Source organism: Mustela putorius, unplaced genomic scaffold, assembly GCF_011764305.1.
Source record: "Mustela putorius furo isolate JIRA1106 unplaced genomic scaffold, ASM1176430v1.1 tig00000596_pilon_pilon_pilon, whole genome shotgun sequence".
In the NCBI taxonomy this organism is placed as follows: domain Eukaryota; kingdom Metazoa; phylum Chordata; class Mammalia; order Carnivora; family Mustelidae; genus Mustela; species Mustela putorius.
In genome coordinates this window covers 7,289,379-7,308,710 of record NW_025421428.1, presented here as the reverse complement: position 1 = coordinate 7,308,710, position 19,332 = coordinate 7,289,379, and the positions used below count along the sequence as shown (strand labels likewise).

The 19,332-nt window shown below is 45.2% G+C and overlaps 1 protein-coding gene across 6 annotated transcripts in view; it reads right to left on the bottom strand.

Moving 5' to 3' along the window:
- Nucleotides 1-3,056: 3,056 nt before the first annotated feature.
- The window catches only part of GAPVD1 (GTPase activating protein and VPS9 domains 1), a 78,002-nt gene continuing 61,726 nt past the window's right edge, over nucleotides 3,057-19,332 (bottom strand). For all 6 annotated transcript variants that reach the window (XM_045082395.1, XM_045082392.1, XM_045082390.1 and 3 more), the window contains 9 exons: nucleotides 18,068-18,190; nucleotides 16,190-16,319; nucleotides 15,148-15,257; nucleotides 14,715-14,874; nucleotides 13,653-13,840; nucleotides 12,808-13,021; nucleotides 10,759-10,831; nucleotides 9,248-9,445; nucleotides 3,057-8,048 (listed from right to left, as the gene is read on the bottom strand). In XM_045082395.1, coding sequence (XP_044938330.1) covers nucleotides 7,908-8,048; nucleotides 9,248-9,445; nucleotides 10,759-10,831; nucleotides 12,808-13,021; nucleotides 13,653-13,840; nucleotides 14,715-14,874; nucleotides 15,148-15,257; nucleotides 16,190-16,319; nucleotides 18,068-18,190 — 1,337 coding nt within the window. In that variant the 3' untranslated portion in view covers nucleotides 3,057-7,907. The remainder of the gene's footprint in view (nucleotides 8,049-9,247; nucleotides 9,446-10,758; nucleotides 10,832-12,807; nucleotides 13,022-13,652; nucleotides 13,841-14,714; nucleotides 14,875-15,147; nucleotides 15,258-16,189; nucleotides 16,320-18,067; nucleotides 18,191-19,332) is intronic.

Genomic DNA, 19,332 nt, shown 5'->3' with positions numbered 1-19,332 from the left:
AGGACAGCATGGGCTCCAGGGAGGTTGCTACTTTGCAGAGAAGTGTACAGGGGATGCGGCCTCCCTGGGGACGGAGGGAAGGATGGGGGCATCTGGGGAGTCTGCCTTCCTCCCTTTGAAGCTGGAGTGGTAGGGAGAGCCCTTGAGACCGCAGGGCTCAGGGAAGGCGGACACCTGCAGGCGGGCGAAGCGTGACAGTTTGGGGCAGAGGTGAGCGTTTCAAGGCCCCAGGTGGAGCTGGAGAAGAAGGACAGACATAAGGCTGAAAAGTAGGTTGGAACCAAAATAGAAGAGAGGTTTTAGGCAGAAGAGGATCTGATCAGACTTAATTCTAAGAGCACATAGGAGAAAGGCGGTCGTGAGAACAGAGGTGGGGGAAAGCGGCTTGGGTGGTGGAGGCACATTCGGGAGAAGTTGCTCAGGAGACCTCAGGAGGTTTGGGAAACACAGAGCTGGGGCAGTGGAGACGAGCCCCAGGGGCAGGACCCCAGGGCACTTACCGACTGACGACGTATCCAGATCCCGGAGGGTTCAAAGGGAAGCTGCAGAAACTGTTCTGCGGTCGTTAGTATTCATGACCATGGCACAACACGTGTGGGTTCACAATGGAACCTTTCAGTTAAAACTGGGTTCCTTTCGCGTGGTTTCTGGGCTCAGAGGCTGACTGTGCGTGTCTGGAATGTTTAGGGGCCCAGCCTGGGCTGCCCCCTTTCCGTGACCTCTGCGGTCTGTGCACTCTAACTCCATCCCTCAGTGAGAGGACAGCACAGAACTATTTCAAGATTTTTTTTTAAATATACACGTGACCGAACCAGAGACTTGGAGGAGTTATTGAGTAATAGAGCTCAACGCAGGAAGAGGTCACCTGCCTTGGGTCTGGTTAGAGGTAAAGCTAAGATCGGAGCCGTCTTCAGGCTCCCGGACCACGTACTGGTCCACATGCCATGATGTACGACCAAACACCACTCAGCACCATAGCTTTTCAGAAGGTGCCAGGAGTCTTCCCGGGAGGGAGAAAACCCTCTTCGGGCTGGTGGGTGTGGTCCAGCTTTGTGGCGGAGGAGATGCTGGAAGGAGGTCATTACCACCGTCCCTCTCTGCCATCTGTCCTGTTCCTGCACACTTGCCTCCATCCCCCGTCCACGGACCCACTCCCCACTCTTCCGTCACTAGCATCGCCACAAAAGAGGGACACGGGGTTGTTGGTGATCAGGAAGTGAGGTGGGCAGGAGGGAGGAAAACAAATCCAGGACTTGGAAGCCACAAAGTGACCGTGGGGCCCCGAAATGGGGGAGGAGAGAAGTGAAGGTTCTCTCACCCCCAGCAGGGCGAGGCCCAGGCTGCTCTTTGGGAGCAAAGGTCCAGTCAGAAGGCAGGGGCTGCTGGAACCGATGCTGTCACTTCACATGGCGACCCCAGTTAGGAACAGAAACAAAACACAAAGAAACGAGGAGACTTGAAAGTGAGGGCAGGGACGAAGACCAGACAAGTATTTTTTTTTTGTAACGAGAGTTGAACATTGGGATCCTCTGGGTATGTTTAGCCATTTGAGGTTTGGGGAAGAGGGTTTTTACATAACCACACGGGTTGTGAGTAAAGAAAACACTGGGGCTTCAGCAAATAAAAAGAGCTATCCTCCGGCAAAAGCTCCTCTCCATTACAAGAGCCTGCCTTCCTCACAGCTGTGACCCTCGCAGGACTTGAAGCCAACCCTTTAAGAACTGAACACTTTTTGCCGTGGATCCCAAATTTTTCCGAGCACCAGCCACATGGAGGACTTGCTACGAATGCTGATTCCTGGAGGCCCCCCCCTCACCCACCCCAGAAATTCTGATTCAAGGGTTAGGGGGTGAGATCCCAAGGTTATGGACATTCCCAGGTATGTGGTGCAGAGGGGCCCCTGGTTCACGCCTTGTGAAATGCTGGCTCCCCGAACTTCCGTAAGAATGTCACCTGGAGGACTTACTTTTGTTTTTCTAGAAAATACTTTTAATTCTTGCCCTTAAAAATTATAAAGACTATACATGATTTGGAAATGAGACTACCACACAATGGTCAAGTAAAAATGATCCATTCCATGCTGTTTGCTCACTCAGAAATCAGCGAGGACTGTGGTTGCTGGTCACCTTCCGTTGTCCATATCCGTGAGCTCCCCATAGCCTACTGTCCCTTCCACATAAACTCCAGACCATCCTTCATATACCAATAGGCCCATCTCTGAGACCTGCCTGGAATGATGGTATCTGTGCCACGTCATCTTTTGACTGACATCACCTCCTTGGTATGCTTCAGGATTGCCTCAACGCCCCATCTCATCTGTTGCTGGAGAAACTACTGTGACTGGGTGTGTCTCTTCCACCTGTCATGACGGGGTCCTGACCCACCTGCCCCGGTGAATGCACACGATTCCCAGATCTTCCCAGAACCAAGCTGCCAGCAGTCTCAGACTCACGTCTTTTTTTTTTTTTTTTTCAGACTCACGTCTTAAAAGCTGATTGAGTACCTGTAATACAGGTCTTTGAAAGGTGGCTTCTAGGTTTCTTTTTTTACGTTGAGTCTTTTCCTGACTCTCTAGCTCAGACAGCGAGAGCCGCGTGATCACTAAAAGATGTAAAGATTCCTGGTTCCATCTTTAATAAACTTGGATTTACAAACAAGAGTCCTAGGTGATTCTCAAGAGGGAAGTTTGGACAGCAATGGTTTACAGAACTCCACAGAGCATAATTTTGGGTCCCACTCCCAGAGAAAGTCATTCATTTGGTCAGAGAGAGTCAGGACAGATTCCCTGACTAAATTCCCCAGAAATGGCAAAGAAACATCAGCGGCTACATATATGAGTCAACAGAACAGCCTTGCTTACAAAGCTTTTGTCAAACCTACAAATTAAGAGGAGTAAGGAAAGCTGAGGTGAAAATAACCTATTTTTTAAAAATCACATGAGAAGGGGCATCTGGCTGGCTCAGTCGGTGGAGCACGCAAATCTTGATCCCAGGGTCGTGAGTTTAAGACCCACGTCGAGCATAGAGATTTCTTCAAAAAAATCACATCAGATACTCTTTTCACAGGAACATAAAATTTAATGTTTTTGGCCAGCAATATGCTGAATTCCTAGTTAACAGAAATAAGTCTACTGTGGTTTTCATGTTCAGCATCTACAACAGGTTCAATGACTCGGAACTGAGAGCTATTCCCAAATGTGGAAGATGTTTTCAGGATCCCCACGGCCAGAGATTTTCTGGTCTCTTTGGTCAAAATTTTTTTTTAAGTCTACATACTGCATTTTGGTACCCCCAAGAAGATGGAAAACGATTCTTCTGGAATGAAATGACTGAAGCAAAAGCTCTTCAATGAATCTTTACATCTCTAGGCAGAGGACACATTCATAGCCAAGAGGTGCTTCTGAGAAATGATCTTGCTTCTCAGGATCATGACATGTCTTACAGGCGGCCCTACAGGAAAGCCTAGCTCAACAGTGTCACAGCTCAGCATCCTTCGGGAAAGCATATGGAGCCACTTACTTGGAGAGAGGGGTTGAGTGGGTACAAATATAACAGAAGTCCAAGCACACAGGTAATGCCAAGTTGGCAAGAAAAGCTGAATTCAATTTTCAGTTTTAGGCAAGTGATAGCATTAATTTTAATACTGAGCAGACTGGATGCAAATGGAACCCCCATTGAAATTTTTTGTTTCCTTCTAAACAAGGTGTGATCAATATAGGGCAAGCACCTTTCTGACAGTGGAGGAAGCCTGCAGAGTCAGCCTGTGACGAGGGCTCCTGGTCTAACAGCACCGCCCCTCAGCCGCAAAGGTGAATAAAGGCTTCAGTGAATACCGGAACGGGGACTTCTGCTCGCAGAACTAGGGCTGACGAGTAGCTACCAAACACGAGGGTCAGATACGAACTGTGTGAAAACAGTAAATGTTCACCATCGCGTTAGTAACCGTGAGTTCACGCGCATTCCCTCCTGGACCACACTTAACAAATATCCTTAGAGGTTCAAATGAAAAAGACGAGTGTGAATCATCATGGAGAAATTAGTAACATTTGAAGTCAAAGAAACTTTCGAAACTACTTCTGCATACAAAATAGTTAATGGAAACATAAAATCCAGGGAATTCTACTGCTCTCCCTTTTTAATCAGCTTTACAGAATGGTACCATACATTAGTCGTCACATTGGAAGACAGGAATTTCCTATACATATACAAGATTGTGCAAGCTCATTAACTGAGGCTTATAGAAGGTTTTATCAGTTTCAAGGAGAGGCAGTCCGACGCTTTTTAATACAGGCGAAGCACAAGAATCCGTTAAGTAAGACAGCGTATCCGCTCGGCAGGGTGAATTCTTAAGGTGCATGGCCACTGCCCACGCTGTCTGCGCTGTTAACCCAGGAGAGAGGACTTCCTCCCTCTTGAGCTTAACCTTTGCTGAGCGTAGGCCTGTGGGACACACCAGCATCACGGTGACTCCACACCAACCACGACACTGAAGCAAACTGTTTTCCTTTCTCCGAGTGTTCTCAGGAGTAATAGAGCTATTCTTGGTCATCCTACTTCTTCAGTAACCTACATTCTAAAACATATTAAGTATTAATCTGGCAAAGTTCTCAAGCATTTTGGCATTCAAAATATCTCGAATATGTCATCACTGTTCATCTACTAAAAATTCTGTGAGCGTCAATAAGATTGTTTCTGATCCCCGCCCCCAAATCATGGCAATTATGTACAGAATAAATCCACTAGACTTAAAAGAACTAAAGACCGCAAATATAGACTTTTCCTTAAAGAAATAAAGGGGATATGGAGAGACAGGAAGAGAAAGTCTAAGACACACATGAAGGAAGCTAACCCCACATTTCTATCATTTCTATGCAATCCACTAGTAATTTTGAACAAGTGTGGTCCGACTTCCCCTTTCCATACCCAATCACATCAGAGAAAGGAATCTTTAAAGCCTCCCCCATTTAAAAAATGGAGTTGACCTTGACTTGGCCCAAATTAGAATCCCGAAGGCCGCGACTCAACAGTGGCGCTGGACAGGCATGCGCAGTCGGCTACAGGGTCTCAGCACAGCTTTGCTACCATCCAGGGCGGTGTCTGTTCTCTTGCTCACGCACCTCGGCAAGACACAGACTGAAAGTCTGCAAAGGCTTCCAGGTCACAACAGGAAAAGAAAAACCATGCAATATGTCTATTTTCAATCCCTCACAAAGCCTAATTCTCTTACTACAGCGATTTAAAGTCTGTATAAAAAAAGCTTCCATCAGCAGGTTTTTAAAGGAAAAATCAGAAGAAAGCAATTACTGCGGCTGAGATGTGAACTAAAGTGGAGAGAGAAAACGAAACATTTACCAGGTTTAAAAAGAAAATAATTTCACAAGGAAAGACAATCTGTATTCCTATTACTGTTTTCCAAAAACAGAACATTAACACACAAACTATGTAAGATTTCAGTGGACTGAGCCACTCTCTCTCCATTTAACATTCATTATTGCTGCAAATTCCATGTAATAATCAGTGGCTACTGAATGTTTCCTGTGGGTCATTTTATACTTTTGCACAAATCCTTCATACAGGTCCTGGGAGGAAGTGTCATAAGAACCAAAGAGCTACTGTTCTTCATTCCTGAAGGAGCGAAATCAAATCACTGCCTGTCCCAGGCCCTACCACGGCCAGGCCATTACCAATTCCTCTACTCAGAGACAACACTGGGGTTAGTCATGCCCCATCACACCGGCAGCGGGGAATGCTGGTTTGTCCGTGCTCCCCATGGGGGTTCCAGAGGGAAACGTCACTGCCCCTTAAACAGCGGGGCTGCGCTGCCCGGCCAGCACCTGAGGCGAGACCCAAACCCCTGCCTGTCTGAGGTATCCTCTGGCGCCAGGTCTATGGGCTTCTACCCTCGCCACTGGTTCCGGCACCACTTGGCTCTTACCTCTTGCCTCCAGCGCAACCAGACACCCAACTCACCGCCTTCTCCTCCCCAGAAAAGAGCCCTGTGCCACATCCACAGCTTCACATTTATTTCCATAGTGATAACACAGCAGAGGTGTAGCAACCATGTGGAGAAAAAAAAAATCTCTAGGAAATCCCACAATAATGCATTTCAACTATTCCAAGTCTTCTATCAACTTAACATTTATTGAATCAAATGCTGAAGTAAATGGACTCCCCCTAGGTCTTAGAAATTGTGTCAGACTGTTTGTTTGTTTCATAAAGTAGTTATGATCGGATTTGACAATCTAATGCCTAGGCAAGTTTGACAGTCCACACAGAGTGCTTGGCCTAACATTCCAAAGGGCATTCTGTAGTACTAGTTGAATTCTGATCTCTCTCTAGAGGGCAGAAACCACATCCCACACTCCTATGCAACTTGTTATTTTGGTATTTTTAAATAAATGAATGAGAAGAGGTGGAGGCATAAAGAAACTCTGGCTTCTTTAGGCACAATTAAACACAGAGGTCTTGGAGAGAAGTAGACAGCCTCTGTATTCATCTGCTCAAGGCTGTCTGTCACAGTTCCCTTAAAAATGCCTCGAAAGGCTGCCCGCAACAAGGGACTCAAAGTATAGGACCAGGTGTGTTATAAAAGCAGCTCCCCATGTTTAGGAAATGTACAAAGTGAAACCAGTCACTCGTGACTTATGTACAGGACTTGTGCTTGAAGCTTTGGTGTGCCTCCATGGCCAATTTCTCAGACACCAAAACCCATTCCTGATTATCAATATACAATCAAACCAAAATACAGAAACATAGACTTTTGTTCAGAAGAGGGAAATAAAAGGCACAGAAACCTGCCAAAATAGACTTTTTTCCATAAGAATAATATGGTTGGTTAAAATAGTTTATCACTAGTAAAACCTGTATCACTAGAGCAGACAATACAAATCAGTTTTTAAAAAAATGACATTCACTGAATTCCTGGTCTGTCATTCAATGTGAATCATCATCAAAAATATATTACAATTAAAGGTTTGAAAGGAGTTCAGTTTGGGGTTTCTACACTGTATCTAGTATTTCAGATAAGAAGTACCACAGTAACCTATTAGGTGTCTACTGTTCCTTTGTACGCAATGCGTGGCGATTAAAGGGTCTACCTCCTTCCTCCTGTGGGCTCAAAGACGTCCGTGGTGAGGAATGTCTAAGTGAGTATACCCTCATCAGAGGCAGTCTTGTGCATCAAACTCCACACCTAGAAAGTTCAAGAAACTGTTTTCCACTTTAATAAATATTTCTGTGTATTTGTTTGCTGCTTTTAAGCTCAGCTTAAACTTTGTCCAGGAAACCATTTCACAAGAGGGTACATCACAGCCTACTATCAGCAATACTCCTTGTTTATTAGAATCTGAAGATGTCCATATTACATCAAATATAAATATATATTATATTTACATTTCCTTCTTAGCTTTTCATTTCGGTGAGTGTATTTATAGATAATGCCACTAATGTCACCACCATTATAATTCTCAGTGCAACTGGTATCTTCCTTCCATTAGATGCATATAAGATTAGACAGCATCTAAAAAGAGGTGTACTGTTCTTTTTATTTTTTTTTAAATAAAAGGAAAGAATGGGTATCCATGAATGGAGATCTAGGAATATTCTAGATTTTGTTCTGTTTTTTAATATTTCAAAATACCTGAAAAATGTGGTCCCTTTTTGCAGTACTAATTCTCTATTTGGGACAAGAAAATAACCAAATATGCAACAGAAAGGAAAAGAGCCCAAAGAAAAGAGAACCTGCTTGTTAGCTCATTAATCTGTTTAGTAAAGATCTGTTTTAAAATGTCTGAATGCTGTACAATATTATACAAAAACAATCTTCAGCCTTCAAAGCAGCTGGTACATTTTCTAAGAGATCTGTTTGCCCGCCTAACAGTCTGAGGCCTTGGTGGGCCTTGGTCTTGGTCACTTTCGGTCATCAATAGTTTTAATGAATTCCACTGCTGCTGTGAACTGCATCCACCAATAGGATTCCTCTCCAGACAGACAGCTGGCGTAAAAACTACTGATATACTGGACAGTGGAGAGCAAGCAGGGCGGATTTGCCTAGAGAAGTGAAAAATGAGAGAGTCAAATACTCAAGATGTATAGCTCTGCAAAAATCATCTAAGTGAACATCTTCAAATGTTTTTCTGTGAAAGAGATGCCAGTCCTTTTTGAAAATAATCCCCAAATTCTTCTTTGGAAGTGATGAAACACCTAGCCACTAAGGGCAACACTGGAAAGGTAACTCAGGTTCAAATGCCAGCTGGGCTATCTAGAGCTTTCCAACCTTGTAAGTCACTGAAGCTTACTGGTCCCGAAGGAGGCTGAACTAATCCCAGCAGACTTACTCAACATCCCAGGATTCCAAAATGTTAGATAAGGAAAAAATGCTATATGCCAAGTGACTTCTAAGTCTGGATAGAATCAGCCAAGAAAGAAAAAAACTAAAAAGATAATATACCCTCTGTTGCCAGAGGTAACACAGAACATCTCTCACTTTTTCACTGTCTTCCTGTGAAAAGAACGGACATGGGTGTTTTAAGTGGCTGGGAGAAGGCAAGGCCTGTGCCTCAGAACACGTCCAAGGGGCCCTGCACCGAACTAACGCGCCCCACGTGGAGGAGACAAGAGCGAGGCCAGAGCTGGAGTTACGAAGGCTGAGCGCACACGGCCCCCGGGGGTTGCTGCCTGAGCTAAGAGTTCGGATTGCAGAAATACCACAAATAGGGGGAGCCTGGGCGGCTCCATCAGTTGAGTGTCCAACTCTTAATTTTGGGTCAGGTCATGATCGCAGGGCTGTGTGATCAAGCCCCACGTCAGGCTCTGTGCTCGGTGCAGAGTCTACTTGAGATCCTCGCCCTCAGCTGCTCCCCACTCATGCCCCCCGACACTGCAAATAAATAAATCTTTAAAAAAAGAGAGAGATGTCAGTATGTTTTAAAATAATATGGCACAATTATAAAACAAGAGCCCTCATTCTTCCTTCCTTCATTCGCTCAGTAATTACAACCAAGCCCCAACCAAGAACCTCAGGCACCTAACAGCTGGAAACATTCATCTAGCAATCTGGTCCTCCTATTCTTTCTTCTGAAAACCGTAACTTCTGGACAGAACAAAACCTCACACGAGACTCTTTCTTTCTGGGTAACACAGAGCTTGGGACTGGAAGAGCCGAGGTCCCTGGAGTGGGGGGAGCCCTGCACCAGCCTGCTCAGAAATGCCAAATAAACTCTTCTCATTAATAACAGTGAGGGGCCCACCTTTATCAACACAAATACCAAAACAGGCACGAAGTCATCTGCTCCGGGGACAGAGTCCTCGTTGGCCAGACTCAGGAGGTTCATGATGGTGGAGCACATGCGCAGGATACACTGCACTTTGTCCCGGGGGGTCTTATAAGCACTTATTGTCCTGATTTCCGACTGTGCAGATGGCCAAGGGGCTTCCCGAAGATAAACCTAAGTGAGACCAGAGACAGACAGGCAGATCGTGAATCCAACAGCAACCACAGGAAGCCACTACGGCAACCTGGGTGCCAGGAAGCAGAAGGACAAGCTTGGTGCCTTTTCCTTTCTTCAGTAATGCCAGGCTGCTGTTCCTTCCTCTCCCACCGAGATTAAAGCTTAACTTCTAAACTTTTAAATAATCTGCTTTGCATTTTCAAATAAAGTAACCCAGATATCCATTAATGGAAGAAAGGACATACAATAACACCAAATCCAGAATTCAAAAAATTTCAAATAATTCCTAAGTAGAATGGAAATTCTCTACACATAGTAGCTGATTCTAAAAGCCCAACAAGCTACTTCTGAAAGAAAAAATTTTAAAAATTTGCACATTGTTGCAATAGCTCTAAAAATAACAGACTCAAAAAAATCAAAAAATAATTTAAAAACTCATGCTAATCAATATTTCATTAGTGGAGATTTTAACAAAACAACCAGAAAGCTCAAATACCTGAAATTTCCCTATTATTTTGTAAAAATTGGATGACGCTACAAGGTAATTCTGACATCACATTCAGATTTAACTTCTTCCCCTGGAATAATAGTTGTCACACTCTGTGGAGTGTCACCAGATCCCTTATTCAAATGGGACTTTTCTGCAGAAATAGGACTATAAAATCATCCATGAAGGGGGCGCCTGAGGGGCTCAGTTGGTTTTAAGTGTCTGACTCATATTCTGGGTCAGATTATGACGTCAGGGTTGTGAGATCAAGACCCGAGTCCGGAGCCTGTTTAAGATTCTCTCTCTCGGGGCGCCTGGGTGGCTTAGTGCGTTAAGCCTCTGCCTTAGGCTCAGGTCACAATTCCAGGGTCCTGGGACCGAGCCCCGCATCAGTCTTTCTGCTCAGCGGGGAGCCTGCTTCCTCCTCTCTCTCTGCCTACTTGTGATCTTTGTCTGTCAAATAAAAAATAAAATCTTAAAAAAAAAAAAAAAAAGAAAGAAAGAAAAAAAGAAAAAAAAAGATTCTCTCTCTCCTTCAGACCCCTCCATCATGCTCTCTCTACAACAAACAAACAAACAAACAAAACACATCCGTGGGGAGCACTGTGGCGGGAGGCCAAGTGGCTTCGGGGCCCTCCGCCTCCTCATCTCCCCACTGACATGCCGTTCCATGCCAGACAAGTTTAATCCTAGACCTTTGAGAACTTTATAGTTAGAATTACATCTAATGCAAACTGTGTTTTGTAATTTACTACACTGTTTCCACGCATAGGGTATATGGACCAACTACCAGCACCGCCCAGGCTGTATGCACCTACATTACCTCTGGTATCTGAAGAGCTCTGTGATTTGCAGTCACTACTTTAGACAGTCTCTGAATATGTTCATGAAGAACCCTGCAAACCCCCAAAACACAGATGTAAATACATATTTCACATAATAAGGCACACAGAGTCATAACTGATTTTTTTTTTTCTCAAAACATTTAAAACATTTAGACTTGCTTCAAGATAAGAGATCACAATTACAGCGGAGAGTATCTCTTAGCTGTAAGTATTCCGTCTTGTCAAAAAAAAAGATTCACACTTCGGCTCTGCTTAGAAATGCTAAGGGAGCTGTGGGGGGACAAGAAGAGGGAAGTTCTTCCTTCCCAGCCAAGGACAGCATTCCAGGGGACAGAGGAGAGGAGGCCCAGCCCAGAAGCCACCGGGACACACTAATCAGTACAAAGCACGAGGAAGCAGAGGGATCAAAAGCCAAAAACTGAAGATCACAGAAGATGAGAGAGAGAAAGAGCTTTTGAGAACACTCAAACTCTCTCTCTTTTCATAGATGAAAATAATTGGGCTTAAAATAGTGAAGGGTTTGCCCAAGGTCACACAGGGGTTAGGAGCAGGGGCTAAACCCAGTTTTCTTGGTTTCTACTGTTCTTTCCAAAACACTGTGTTAACTGTCCGCTCTATAAAACATGCAGAAGTGCTGTGGAGGAGAGCATACAAGTAATCCGCTTCAAAGCTCCTCTTTGCAGTAAATACAGTGTGAATGTCCCTAACTCTTCATTCCATTCTGGAAGCCCAAAACTGGTCTCTGGAGAGAAAACAGGTCCCAGTTGGTGAATTAAACACAGAAGCTTGGCTGTACCTCTGAGAGCATGAACCAGTGGGAGAGGAGGACTGGAACAATCCTAACGCACTCACAGAACATACATGCAAGATCTTAGCATTTCCATGAAAGAAACCATCTATAAACCACTCATGAGTCACCCCAAGGTCTTATCACGTGGACCCCTTGAAAGCGCCTGGCCGAGTAAGCCAGTGTTACTGTGGGGTGTGGGGGGGGGAGCCGGGTGGGAGGGGCACAGGAGACACTTTGCTGGGGTCAGAAAGAGGGTACAGCAGTCCTCCAGAAAAATGCAAAAAAGGGAAAATGGAAATACGAAATCATCCCCAGTCTCATTATCCAAAATATAATTCCCGTTACCACTCCAGGTATTTCTTCTCAGGACTTTTTTTTAGGATTATTTTTTAAAATCAGCTTTATTGAGAACCATACATTTCCAGATATTTTTTTATATTTAAACGTAGAGCTTTTCATTCCTAATAAATAGGTATCGAGCATATAGAAGTCAGGCGCTGTGCTCGACGAGGGGACAGCGCAGTGACTGTGAGCGGGACACTCCTGCTCTCACCAGCCGATGATGCTGCGGCGCCGGAGGACGCTCGCCACACAACCGCACACAGCAGCAATCAAGCAGGAGGTGGTTCGGCGCCCCCCCCCGCCCCCGGGGGACATCTGGCGGTGTCTGGAGACATCCTGGTTCTCACAGCCGGAGGGTACTACTGGCACCTGGTGTGCACAGACCGGGGACACTGCTAAGCACCCCGCAAGGCACATGGCCGCCTCCCACATAAAGGATTATCTGGCCCCAAATGTCAGTGGTGCCACGCTGAGGAGGCCCGACGGACGCTACCAAATGTACAAGCACAACTGAGGCAAGTGCTGACGACAGGGACACAGGCCCAGGAGAGCCCTGCCAGGGAAGGGACCGGGTCGGAAAGGTCAGGGAGGAGGAGCTGCAGTCAAGACCCGAGGGAAGAGGAAGGAGGCGAGCGCCGCCGGTGGGGAAGAGCAGCGGACAGTCCCCGCCGCCCAAACAGGCCCCGCAACTGACATGCCCGCAGGCCTCATGCCCACCGCCCTGAACAGAGCGTTATCCTTCCTTCTGCTCTTGGGATCAGACAGGTGAAAAACGGTAACACGTGCTGCCTTCATTGTCACATACTAAGTCTCAGCACAGCTTGTGTCAAACAAGGGACTGGCTGATGTACCCCTATGTGATCAACGGGGACGCAGTAAACATGGGAGTGCTCACTGGTCACGCAGTATGTCACCGTCCTGGTTAGGGTAGAAAGCAAGCTTGAAAATCCGATTCATCACACTGCGCTCGATGGCCAGCTGGGCGTCCTGAAGCTGCTCCTCGCTCGCGTTCTGCCATATGACGTCCTGGGCCATCGCACCATAGAGGAACTGCAGAAAATCTTCTACCTGAGCAGTTTTATCATCAGCTGCTGTGAGTTGCTGAAAGTCTCCAATGCAAAATAATAATTTTTTAAATACACTATCTGGATAATTTTAAAAAGGAAATTACAGAAATCATTTTAATAACTAGCTATGCAGATACTATTCTCTTAAAGCCAAAAGTATCTAGAAACAGTTTAGTTTAGAAGAATATGTGGCCAAATCATTAAAATTGTGAGAAAGGTAAGAAATATGAAATGCAAAAGTAGAACAGCAAGGGGTTTGTTATAAAAATGACATACTTGGACTAATGTATAGAATTGCTGAATCACTATACGGTATACCTAAAGCTAATACGACACCATACATTAATTATAATGGTATTTTAAGTATAAATGTTAAAAAATAAAAATTTAAAAAACTTTAATGATACGCTTTATTTTTAAATATGAGAAGAATTTTGTGGATCCAAAACCTTAACCAATTTTCCCAATTTCGTATAAACTACAGGTATTCGATCCACGGTAAAAATGAAATTTACTGGTTCCACATCAAGATGATTAAGAATCCATAAAACATCTGGGAATTTAAGGGACTACTCTTAGACATGCAACTACTCAAACCAGCAATACAAAAATTTCCGAATTTCCCCACTAACACATGGCTGAAAAGATGCTTAATCTAAAGGTCTTCGGTTACCATGAATGAATTCCCTGATCTTCTTTTCTTTGCTCTCAAGCAGCAACCTCACACAGACAGTGGTGAAGTAACGATTGGCCACCTCTTTGTCCCGCAACACCCGCTGAAGTAGCCTTTCCAGGTGGGCCTGTGTGGTCTGCAGTCCTTGCCGACAGCGAGTGAGATAAGCAATATAGGGCGCCCTTTTCCTAAAAGGAAAGGGGCTTTGCAGGACATCACATACATACAGTGCACACTTTCTTAGAGACAAAGAGTCCTAATTTTTCTTAAAGAAAGAATATGACCTCACAGACTTTGGTTTTATGCATTAGCCACATCAGGCTGCAGACAGCTGTCTTAAGGGCTAATCCTGCTGCCAGCTCAAGGAACGGAACCATTCTGCATGTTGGTGAAGAAGAACACCTACGGGGTTAAACGCTTAGCTGCCTAACTCATGACATGTTACTAAGTCCCCTGGCATCCTTGATCTATTTCATACTGGCCCATGGTCTCCCTGCTGGCAGGACCTCACACTTCACAGGAAACTGATTGCTACAGAAGACTAAAACAACAAAATACAGGTTAATATGCCACTAGATCATTAAACATATCATCGATAATTTGCTTATACTCTAATTGTAGCGATCACTAGAGCACCCATCCCCTCAGCCTGGGGGCCTCATCGTCCCCTAAGAATCTCACTGACGTTCTTCTCCTGAAGTGTTGGCAAAGGGCAGGCAGCAGACAGGAGGCAGCAATTTTTAGGCTACACTTGCTTTCCTGCTCCAGGGAAGTAGTTTTTCTGGTCACCTCCCAGAAAAGGAGCAGGATATCCTAGTTCTCCTGGCCTCACCTCTGCAAACACTGCTTCTGTGCAAAGCTGAAGGAAAGTGCACTTCTTTGTGAGAGCTGCTCATTCACAACTACATCTCCAGATAAATAACCAAATGTGTTCCTCGGAAATCTACACCCAGGTAAATACAGCCCAGGATGCTGCCGTAAGCCTAGATTCACTTGTGAAATAAAGACAGGGAAGAAGATCCTTGCCACCGGGTCACAGGTGCAGGAGGCTGGGGTAGTTACCTGTAGTCCTCAGCGATAGAGGCCAACAGTTTTCTGCAAGTTCTGTTATCAAAGCGGCACACGCAACGCATTGTTTCTTGAAGTTGAGCCATTAAGTTCTTATCTTGTAAATTAATTGCTTCAGCTATTTGAACTTTTAAGAAGCATACAATTTCATTGTCTAAACAAAAAATGAGAGAGAGAATTGTTATTGCCGACAACTTCCACTGCACGCCAGCCCTTAGCCTCTGGGATGTCCGTTCCGCTCTACCAGGGATCAGTAGAACTAAGCAGCCCTGCCCCTCACTTTAATGAAGCATCAGGAATCAAAGTGCCCTTACCTGATGCTAATACAAAGAGACTAATGGAACCACATGGAACTGCTACATAGCTTACATAGGTTGAATACAGGCAGTCTCACATGGCTCAACCCATAAATACAGGAAAAACCTACCCTCTGGGTCTGTATGGTCCGGTAAACCGTTCCTTGTTGAATGGGTGAGCACTGGGAAAGCAACAGAATCCGCAGAGCAAAGAGCAAGTCTCAGTTTCTTTTTTGCGTCTCTGAAGAATGAGTCAAAAGTACATTAATTTCTTCTTCTTCTTCTTTTTTTAAAGATTGTTTATTTGAAAGAGAGAGCACAAACGGGGCGCAATCCCAGGAAGGCAGGATCACGACCACGACCCAAGCCGAAAACAGCCACCCAACCGAATGAGCCACCCAGGTGCCCCCAAAGTATGTTAATTTCTTTATGCAGAGAGCGGTCACACTTTATGAACACTTACCATATAAATTAATATGCTATCTCAGGACTCAATTGTTTCAAGAAGTCATAAATAACAGATACTTTTTTATTTACTGACTCCTCACTTAAAGGAAGAGGCTTTCTGGTGACCCAAGGAGCAAGACCCTGGCAAGGCTCAAGGCTCATTCTGTCAAGTCACCACAATCAGTCAAACAGCAAATCCTCTGGACCCTGTAACACACACTGCGTCTCTATGAGGGCACTATGAGGAGAATGCAAAGGGGGCCTTATGCCAGGGTCTGCAGGGGCCACAGAAGTCCCCAGAGCCATCTCCTCACCCACACCAAGAAGGCCCTCCGTCACATCTCTTGAGAAAGGCTGATCCTGCCGCAGACAAGCCTGACAAGAACCCTTCCTACCGCTCAACCATCTGCCACGACAGCTGATCCTGCCACCCGTCCAGTCTCCCCCAGCATTTCTTGGTGTGGGCAAAGGGATGGCCACTTGTGTCATTTAAATCACTGACATGACCCCTGAGGGCACATGAGGAGATTGTTTTTTCAGCCCTGAATTAAAGCCTTTGCTACACGGCATCCAGAGTGCAGCAGTCTCTTCCGGACACAGCATTCCGTCCTTATCTCTCTGCTCTAGACAGTCACCCGGTGGCCTAATGAGTCATCTGACTTGACGTGACTGCAGTGGTGATGAAAAGCCCAGAGCCTCAAATTCAAAATCCTGTCAAAGAAATACCTGTACGAGAAAGCAGAATCCTGGGGGTGGGCCGCCTGGCTCGCGGAATCCGGGAGGTCGTCGGCGGAGATGTTCTGCAGCGTCTCCTCTCGAGGAGAGTCATGGGCGCTCTCACCGTCGCCCATGACCTCTGCACAAACCCATCCCCCAAGAGAGGACAGAAGCGGGTTAACCGGAAAGAGTCTCACACGAGGTGTTCAGAGCTACTTGACCATAAATTAGCACTATGCTTTACAGTCAGAGTTCTTCAAAAAAAGCAAGCAAGCAAGCTCGCTTAAAACAGCTGATAGCAGATCACGAGGGCAGGTGTCACAAAGAGAATGACTTTTGCCTTCTCTTACCAATCTTAACCCAAGGCGATGAAAGTCTGTGACTTAACCGATAATGCTTTAATCAGAACTGCCACACCACAGAACGAAGAGGGGCCTCACAAATCATCTTACGTAACCACCTCGTGTTACAGACCTGGAATCCTGCCCCAGGAGAAAGTGGCCTGCTGTACAGCCCTCGGCTACCTGGAGGCCGAGGTGAACCCTGCCCTCAGCTCCCCCGAGCTCTTTACTAGGGCTGTTCCCACCACCCAAACGATGAGCTGGGACCGACTCACAAATGCAGCCACAACAGACCTGTGGTTCCCACAGCTGTTTCTATGTTTTTAATTAACCAATTTAGAGAATACACTCGTGTATAAAATCAAAAGGAATAAAAATTCATTACTATAATAAAGATACTGTGCTTATGTGGGACAACTATCTTTATTAGGAGACCATTTCAAATGCTTCCGGGAAAAAATATAGAGAAAATGCAGCCAAACGTTAACAACTGATAAAGTCCCAAGTAGAGGGACGGATCTTCACTGTACTAGTCAACTCTCTGTCCTTTGAAACTTTTCAAAATAAGATGTATGGGAAATTCACCTCTACTCTGGCTGCCCTTTATGCTCCCTTTAAATTCTCCCTCAAGCCAACTCACACTACCAGCCAGATTCTCCCAGGGACAGTCCTGCACACACAAAAGCAGAAACACGTGCAGGGCACCTGGGTGGCTCAGTGGGTTAAGCCTCTGCCTTCAGCTCAGGTCATGATCCCAGGGTCCTGGGATCGAGGCCTGCATCGAGCTCTCTGCTCGGTAGGGAGCCTGTTTCACCCCTCCTCTCTGCCTGCTTGTGATCGATCTCTCTCTCTCTCAATCTCTGTCAAATAAATTAAAAAAAAAAAATTTTTTTTAAAAGAAACATGTGCAGTATACAATTTATGCTTTTATATACTTCTCTTTCCTCTTTATTTTAGGGATTATACTGTATTTTTCTGACAGCTATTCAAAGTAGTCAAAAAGCTACTTATTCCGAACACTTCTCACTGTGATACCAAAGGTAGAACACTTGACCGGGAAACACAGGTTTGAAATGTGTGAGTCCACTTATACACTGTTTTCTTTCTTTCTTTCTTTCTTTCTTTCTTTTTTTTTTTTAAGTATTTTCTACACTCAACGTGGGGCTTGAACTCACAATCCCAAGGTCAAGAATCATTTGCTCCTCTGATTGAACAAACCAGGCACTCCTATGTGGAATTTTCTTTTTTCCAGTAAAAACATGCAGCATAGTCAATGTCTTTTTCTCTTATGACTTTAACAACGTTGTCCTTTCTCCAGCTTACTTCACTGTAAGAACACAGTATATAGTAACATATAACATGCAAAATACGTCTTAACTGACTGTTCATGTTGTTAAGGCTGCCAGTCAATAACAGGCTATCAGTTGTTAAGTTTTGGGGGAGTCAAAAGTCTAACTATGTGGGAGGTTGGTGCCCCTACCCACTCACCCTCACACACCCCCCACTTCAGGGTCAACGGTATTCAAATCTTTATCATGATGATCACCTGTACTTTCATAGCTCGCCATTGCTCCTTCACTGGGGCTGGTTCGCTTAATGGCATTCCTGTATTTGTCCAGAATATCCTCAGCGACCTGAGCTTGCGCACTGAGTCTAGGGCTGGGATCATCTGCAGGGAAAGGAGAGTGAGAGAATCAGTTCCCCTTGGTTTGTAGCAATTCTGATGTTAGTACGACACCAGTAGCATAATCCCAAAGGCGGATTAGGAGGTATGACTTAAAAAAGAGCACATATCTCGGTGTTAAGAGGCACCATGCAGCTGCCTGCTCATCCCGCTTCGCGGTCTCAGGGCTTGCCCAAGCACGGAACTGGGAGGATTAGCTCCACCTTCTCATCATTGCCAAAATTCTGCATGACAGTGTCGGGAAGCTCAGCGCAGACTACATGGGTGATGGATTTCTAAAGCGCTTCCGCTCAAGTTACTGTTATTATCAGTTCATGCTGACAGAACTTCCAACAGTGCATCTTTATATGCAGATTCATGTATGCAGACATCTCCATGCTAAAGGAGGGGGAAGTACCGAATTTAGAATTAAACCCTTTTAAATAGTAATTATTTTTTTTTTAATGCCTTCCTCCATTCTTCCTGCATGACTCTCTTTCTACACCACATTTACAGCTCCGGGTATCAGTACTCTGTCTTACTGAATCTCATGGTGGCACTGCACCGGCTAGCAGAGCGCACTTTTATGCGTGCGACGGTGTGAGAGGCACTCCGAGAGAATCTAGCCACCGCTGGAACGTGCTGGAATTATACCCAGGGTACATGGAGAAAAAGTTTACTACCATCACAGAGGTAGCACTGTTTACTGTCAGGACCATTATCCTGTCAGCAAAATCGGTGCCTCAAAATATGTCCCTGGAGTCTAAGATGTTAAGAGCCATCAAGGCAAAGGGCTGCTACAGATCTATGGGACAAAATCAAGTTCTGTAGTGAAACGCAAACTCCTCAGGGAGATGTAGACCAAGAAGGTAACCACAAGTGTCCACATGCTGGTAGAATCCCATTTTTCAGAAAGTCTAAAAACACATAAAAAAAAAACCCACTAGGTTTTGTGTCTGTGTGTGTTTGTGTGTGTGAATAGCAGCTAAAAATAATGGCAGCTAACATTTACTGAGCACTTATTGAGCACTTACCACGTGCCAGGAACTGTGCTAAGCACCTTATATGTACAATCTCAATTAATCATCACAACGACCCTACAGGGAGGTATTGTAACCACCTCTATTTATGGACGAGGAAAGCAGGTA